Source organism: Chelon labrosus, assembly GCF_963514085.1.
Source record: "Chelon labrosus genome assembly, chromosome: 2".
NCBI classification, from domain to species: Eukaryota; Metazoa; Chordata; class Actinopteri; order Mugiliformes; family Mugilidae; genus Chelon; species Chelon labrosus.
The window spans coordinates 33454067-33461968 of NC_140338.1; the positions used below are offsets into that span (position 1 = coordinate 33454067).

Consider the following 7902-nt stretch of genomic DNA (forward strand, 5'->3'; position numbering starts at 1 on the left):
ATTATGGACATCTAAGGTTTGATTTCTTTGCTTGTGTTGATTGCATGGGTTGTTAGCGACATCTGGTGAACATTTCATGTCAGTAGCACCTTCAGAAATATATTCGCTGAGAAGAATGGTGACGTGTTCAATACTTATCTTTTCCCTCTGTATATATAACACGTGATTTTACTGGTGTCAAGGGAGCTGTTTATAACGTCCTGGAAACAGGCAACAGCCAAATAGGCCCCACTCATACTGACTGTTGTAGTCATAGAACACTTAAATGTTCTTCTCAAGAGTTCAGTAGAACACATTTTGAGTCCCTGTATCCAGGGGGAATCCTCTCCTCTACATCAGATCTCTCCCAAATATTTAAGGCTTGACTAACAGGTTGCTCCTCTGCCTGTATCTCTTTGAAAAATGTGTTGAACATAACTCAACCTGACTAAACCATCTCTACCACTTTGGTTCGGTATGTCATGCTTTAAAAAAATCCTCTAGATGTTGCTGTGCCTTAAAATGGTTCATTTCCTTTCAGGAAAACAGACAGAAAAAGTTATGAGATTGATTTCGACATATTCTGAAAGTGTTGTTAATCCCATAAAAGGTCACGGCAATTGGAGTGACTTCAAAGGTATGCTGGAGTGGCTTCAAAGGTAGCCTTTTTTTTTTTTTTGGACATATTAATAGTTTCAGAGGTCTTACTGGTGCAGCGGTAAAAGTTTTCAGGAGTGGTGGAGGCAGTTTGTTCTTTCTTAGTGGTCTCAGAAAAAAAGAGACGCTGCTGGGCTTTTCTATATTATAGTCTTACTGAACACTATTATTTATGTTCAGTAAATATCAGATCATTTTCTACATACATGGTCTACCAAAACACTCTTTGCTGCCGAGATGATGGAACATATCACTTAACACACAAAATAATACTCTGGCATAACACCTCTGGCAAAAGCTTTTATACTGTTGCATCAAAACACACTTGAACAAGTTCAGTTACTACAGCTTTTTCTAAATGTATTTGGTATTTGTAAATGTGTTCGATACTGAAAAATACTATATATTACATTACAGTGATACAACTGCTCAGTGTATTGTACTATTTAAAAAAAACAACAACAAAAATAAAGAAATTCATTGTTGTTGTTATTGTCCAAACTAAATAAAAAATGCTAATATGTTTTTTTTTTTTCCCCCACTTCTTTTTTATTAGTCAGGGCCTTAAAGGGACAAGGAAGAATAACATACCACCAACTTTACCACTGAGCTCATTCCACTGGTTTTTAGAACAGACAACGTTGTGGAAGGCTGAGGACAATGGTTAGTCTGTGTGTTTTATGGCTGTTCTGTCCTGCGTGCAGTGTGATAAGATACTGTGACTCAACATTAATGACAGAGTCATCGGAGGACATTTGATTTACTAGGTCCAATTTATCTTTAACTTGTATTTCATCAATTTTATAACACACTGCAGTTTCATTTCAAAATTAACAGTATTTTTCTTCATGCTGGCATGCAGATGAACTGTATATGAATGAATAGTACCGGAAACATTTTCACAATAAGAGAGCAAATGAGTATGTTTGGTAAATGTGCAACCAGAGTAAATGCCTTTTAACACATGCTGGTTCCTGCTTGTGTTGTCAGTCAGTCTGATACATTGATTGTCATGTCATGTCATGTGTTACATTTCAGTTATAGTACTGGTTATGTGCTCTGCTAGATTTCAGGGTAATAAACAAACAGTTTTGTTCATTTTTCTTCAACAGTGTAAAACAGAGTGGGCCAAGGCATGCTGCAGGAGAATGAATCTCAGAGTGATGATGATAATCATTGCTAGCCTCATGATTGTAAGTTGGTAACAAAATAAGTGTGAACCTTTAACACAGTAAATTATTACTTTGTGAGCATGTGAAACAGTGCTGCTCCCATGATTAACGTAGATAACCAACATAGCATGACTGACCATTTTGGCAGTGTGACAACTTACATCATCATAACTTGGTTACATCAATAAATTTGCTAATTCTCCCAATTCTCTCCAATACTTTTCTCAATTTTATCTGAGTTGTTTGTTGTGTGTAATATTACACATGGAATAAGTAATATGGAATAGTCATTGTCTGTTTTGCATGTATTATGTACTTGTTTTTTTTCCCCCTCCATGATTATTTTTTTCTCACTCTCTATTTTTCCTCATCATGCAGTGGGCTGGTGTATCCCTTATTGTTGAGGGAGTGAAATTGATCAAGGACAGTGGTTCTCGGCTGGTTTTACTAAAGAATGTGGAGGCTTCTTCTCAGTTATTCGAGCTGGTCAACATGACCTATCTACTCATCGCAGTGGGTCCTGTACTACTGGTCATGAGCTTCCTTGGCTGCTTTGCATGTGTAAAGGAGAGCAGGCGGATTCTACTTACAGTGAGCAATTTTTGATGAGGTCAAACTGAAAAGGGAATGGGTTGAAATAATAAAGTTTGAATATAGGTTAACATATAGTTATATAATTTCTGTTCTCCCTATAGGATAAATAATAAAATATTACCAAGGCAAAAACACTAGGATCTAGAACTGTTCCTGGTGGTTGTTTTAAGATGATGACATTGAATTTTTATCTGGACAGAACCAAGAACTCTATAGAGCCACTTTGAACAGAAATAAAGAACTGTTGAAATATTTCATGCTTATTTCACCATGTAGTTTTAATTAGACCCCTGCAGTGTTTATTCTTTATCTTTCATCTGGAAAGACCAGATTTTATGGAAATGCTATGATATGCCACTACCAATTAAAATATTTTGTGCTGCTTTTTACCGTGTAATTTCTCATTTCCTGCCTTTTCAGTACTTCTTAATTTTGCTGATTAGCTTCCTCGTCGAGGTTGCAGGAGCCACAGTGGTGCTTGTCTACCGGGCTTCAGTAAGTGGCTCCAATAAGAATAACAGGAGGGTGTCCTACTCCCAGAAACTCTGAAGGACTTTCTTTAGTATGTTGATGTACTATGTGTCCTTCTCAGGCTGATCAGTATCTTAATAGTATGGAGGATGAAGTTAAGAAGACCATTCAAGACAAATACGGAGAGAATGAAAGTCTGACGTCACTGTGGAATAAAACCATGGATGAAGTAACTACATAAATGAATTCATCAAATCACGCTGTTTGATTATTATTGTGATAAACAGCAACAAAACCTCTATTATATGTCACACTGCACACAAAGAGACATATAATAGAGTTTTGGGTTTGGGATTAACACTTCTTTTTCTTCTAGCTGAAATGCTGCGGATTCAAGAACTACAAAGATTTTGATGGGTCCCCTTTTGATGTTGCCCATGGAGGAGATGTTTATCCACCCAGGTGCTGCCATTTAATCTTCGCTGGTGTATGCAGTGAAAGCAAAGCAAACATTTCGGTACAAATTCAGCTTACTTTTGGTTTGACTTAATGCATGTCATACAGTTCTTCCTGTTCTCAGCTAAATCCTGTTACTTCCCTTCTAGGACATGCATGGCTGCTCTGACAAGCTGCTGCAGGTGGTACAGGAAAACACTGAGTTCACTGCAGCTGTGACTCTGGCACTTGCTGTTTTTGAGGTACTTAGTCAAACAACTTGGCTCAACAACATTTACTCAGCTAAAAGTCTTGAAGTGTTCCCTGAAATGTTTCCATAAAGGAACCATATTAAAGCTGACAATTATTTCATTGTATTTATTCATATTGTATTTATTATGTATCATATCATATAAAATTTGTCCAGTCTGTAATCTGTCTGCATGTTTATCTGTATTCATTTGCTGTGTTTGGCTGAAATGTTTACCAACTGTTGTCTTTACAGATATTTGCCATGGGGGTTTCAATGGCTCTCTACTGCAAGGGTCGCAAGGTACTTCAGAGTGAGGAACAATTTACTGATGAATAAAGTTATTTTAAAAAAGGCATTTTATTTTTGCATTTACTGCAATAAAGCGATGAATCGATTTTTGATTTTATTAAAAAAATAATCTTAGCTTGGTCCATGGTATACACATTAATTGTGGCTTTCTTTGGTAGATTTATGTGGTAGATGTTTACATGTTTGAATGAATGATATAATGCTTAATAATTGATGTACTATCTCGTCAATGATTCAACGGAAATCTTGATTAGACAGGAATTTTCCACTAAAGCTGCTGACGCAGTTCACTTAAGATTAATGAGAGAGAGGAGCCTATCCCAGCTGTCATAGGGCGAGAGGCGGGGTACATCCTGGACAGGTCTCCAGTCTATCACAGGGCTAACACAGAGAGACAGACAACCATTCACACTCACACCCACGGCAAATTTAGAATCACCAATGAACCTAATGAGCATGTCTTTGGACGGTGGGATACTTCATTATCATTTTTAAGTTAAAACAGATTAACTGTTCTTTGAGTATTATAAGATTCACAGTTTTCCTGAGCTCCACAGAGCTGTTTCAGTTCCTCTGATACTTTTGTTGATGCACCATTGATGCACCTGGCATCCAACTTCACAGCTTTAACAAAACTAGCAACTAGCCTGGGAGCATGGAACATTAACCAGATACTCTGCTCAGGAGACTGTTAGAACCAAAGGAGATAGGAAAAGAGTGTATTAAGGACTAAGGATCTCAGAATGATGAAAGTTAGCAGCTTGTATCTGCTTCCTACAAGTGCAAAATAAATAGATCATGCTGGCTTTGTGGAAAGTTAAAGCAGAGCGAATAGAGGTTGTCAAAGTGAATTTGTTTTCTCTTGTATGTCATGGGTATAAACTAATTTGTCCCTATCTGGAATCAGTGACAACTGATATTTAACATTGTGCCCAGACAGCAGATATCATTCTTACTACGCAAACTGATCACTGGGACAGATTTATGTTAGTGGAAGGTGAGGACTCCCCTGCAGTACTAATGTTGGATTATAATAGTACTCCTTTGTGTAAGTTCATATATTTGACATCCTTGCTTTCTTTCACCTTAACAATGATGAAGCTGGAAGGTTCCAAGTAAAATGATGTAACATGACCACATTAAAGGCCTGCCAAACAAGAAAATTCCTACAGTTGCATTCAAAGTAAGCAGGCCTTTATAGCCATTTAGAGGCAGCATTTGTACTCTTGAAACCCAACATTCAAACCTCAAACCTGGCCCCTCCTCACCGGCTCAACAAGTGAGGGAGAGCAGCAAGAGTGAATGAAGAGGCTGACCAGTGCTGGCAAGAACAAAGTGGTTAATGGGAAATAAAATGTTAACCATTTGTTTTCTTCTTTCAATAAGGTTTTCAGGAGTTAGTGTAATGTTTATCTTAAGAATTATATGTTGTGCGTTGAAATTATTTCAGTGGCAAGTTTTGTTTCCTTATCACAAACACAAAATCGTAGGTGACAATGATGGATACATTTTTTTTCTTTTGGTTGGTGTTTAAGTGAAAAAAAAAAAAAAAAAGTATTAACAAGAAAATTAATCCAAGAAATTTCGCTTAATTTTTTTTCCACCTGAGGAGCCATGGGATTTCTGCTCATGTGTGATATCACAAGCCAGGACTCATTCTGTGCTGTTCATGATTGGTACATAGATCTATAAATGTACCAATGAACCACCATCAACATGTGTGTGTTTTCCAGTAGTAGATGAAAGCATTTGTAAAACAATGTGTTTCAAGTTAAAATATAATTCTTGCACCAAGTCCTTTTTCTGTTTTAAATAAAAGACAGAACTGGAAGAAAGTGTCAGTGAAGCTCCAAAAGGTATTAGCAACGAAGAAAAGATCATATTGAAAAAAGCACACATTTGCCACTTTTACACAACTAGAAAAATTAGAGTCACTCTACAAAATATTAGTAGTGACATACAAACTCTAATTAGTCGTCGCAAGCTTTCAGTTCTTTGAGACCTGTGCCAGCCACAGTATGTATGTAAAACAGGTGTTTGCTGGTGGATGCCATGTGTGAAAGGATAAACAAGACCATCAATGGTGATGCCAGTCCATCTACCAATCACAAACGATTTGGCCTGAGGGATACGCTCCACGGCAGTCAGAGCGGCTGTGCATGCTGATTTTTAATAGTAGAAATTCACAATAATGTGTCAAACTGCCAAAAATCTATCCCTGTACTTTAACATAAGTTATTGGAATAATATCATGAATGCCTGGCTCCTGTTTTCACTTCAATTCATTTATTTTTTAAGCACATTCTCATCATTCCAATGAGACACTGAGATGCCAAAGAGCTGCATTGAGCAGCTGTGCCTTCTGCATGACACCTCTGCTTTCCTGTTTCTACAGTGTATGCATGAACAGCACCTGGTGCAGGTGAGGATGTGAATGAAAGGCATGAACCCGATCAGTATGGGATGGGGTCTCGTTCAGATCTACTTGTGTCATACTTCCCCCTTGAGGGTGTTACATGAAAAATCACCGTGACTAGTTTTCCTACATGTTTACCAGTGATTTAGGCCCATTTAGTCTGGCTTGAAAAAGAAGCTTAAAGACAGTGCTGTGTCATTTCAGATATATGGGCATAATCCATACTTGTTAGTTGTTTTAGCATTGCATGTTCTCATTTGTGTTTGACTTTTTCTCTTCCATTTTTATACATTTGATGAGTAAAGTTAGTTCAGTATTTCATTGTTCTTTTCAAAGTTGAGATCAAAACATATGAATCTGTACATCATGTCTGTTGGCCTTTATTTAGTAAACCTAACCCATCTCTCAATGATAGAGAAAGTTAATAATAAATCCCTGCGAGTTATGCCAACAGCAAATGCAGTGACGTGTAGGGCATGAACTCACATTTTCCCTATCTCTGTGTGTGCGTGTGTGTTTATGTGTGTGTGTGTGTAAACTGTGAGAAGATAAAGGGGCCTTCGAAAAGCTTCATGCAGCACACACTCCAGATCATTCAGCCCTCAGTGGACACGCAGACGCTCCAGTACAGGTATGAGGATTATGCTTTTTCATACTCTTCAATGAGAATATCCATCTAGTTACTCAACAACAAACAAATATTTTAAGTGGTTTTGCCAGACAGAACTCTTTACTCTACTTTCTTCTGACTTTGAAGAAAGTAATAAAACATTCTCTAAGAAATTCTCTCTCTCATTATTGTTGCATTATTGTAGAAATAATTTTAGTAATCCTAACTGACCTAAAACAGGAGAGGTTTAGTCTGATTTAACTTCAGACAGTGAGGAAAAAATGTCTGTGTCTTTTAACACAGTGTATGTAAACACCTGGTTTCAACTGTATATAATACTTGCCTCTTTTAGCTGTTTCTAGCAGAAGACCTGCTGATGAAACAAATTTTCTTTCAAGTTGCATTAAGTACTGTTAGGCTAGTTGACCTGTTTTGCTTCAGTTTCCATTGAATGTATTCAGATAAGTATGTGATTTTCTTACATGGGAGCATTTTATTACCTCCTGGAAACAAGGTAACAGTCACCAAGATGGTCCTACTGACTACTGTAGTCATGGGTGCAATGAGGAAGAAAAACACTGCAATAACTATAAAACTGAGCTCATTCCACTGATAGTCAGATCAGACAAGGGTGACTGTGTGTCTGTTTTATGGTTCTTCTGTGCTACCTCAGCTTTAAAATTTATCACAAGTCCATCAGAGGGCATGTGAATAACCATATTATCTTTTCCCTGTATTTCGTCACTTCATCATCCTACCGTCGCAGAAGAGGGTTATAATTTTTACTATAATATTGAAACATTTTTACAATGAAGAATAGCAGTCAGAAGCAGGAAGAAGTCATTATTTCTCTCCTTCACCTGAACCAGTAGATGTATCACACCACCCGATGACAGGTTTCAGGACCCTTCAGATTACCGGTAGGAAAATCAATTCAAAAACACAGAGTACATGAACAAGCAACTTAGCTAGTGCTTCAACCAAAAACTTCAAGCATCATCTGAAC

The 7902-nt window shown here is 37.4% G+C and overlaps 1 protein-coding gene across 1 annotated transcript; it reads left to right on the forward strand.

Annotated features, from left to right (window-relative positions):
• Nucleotides 1-1193: 1193 nt before the first annotated feature.
• On the forward strand, nucleotides 1194-3897 carry LOC311495098 (tetraspanin-1-like; the record flags this gene model as incomplete). Its single annotated transcript, XM_084554428.1, has 6 exons — nucleotides 1194-2399; nucleotides 2823-2897; nucleotides 2995-3102; nucleotides 3250-3390; nucleotides 3479-3571; nucleotides 3814-3897. Exons 1-6 carry the CDS (start codon nucleotides 2181-2183, stop codon nucleotides 3895-3897), a joined length of 720 nt encoding a protein of 239 aa, XP_084410554.1. The 5' UTR covers nucleotides 1194-2180.
• Nucleotides 3898-7902: the final 4005 nt, after the last annotated feature.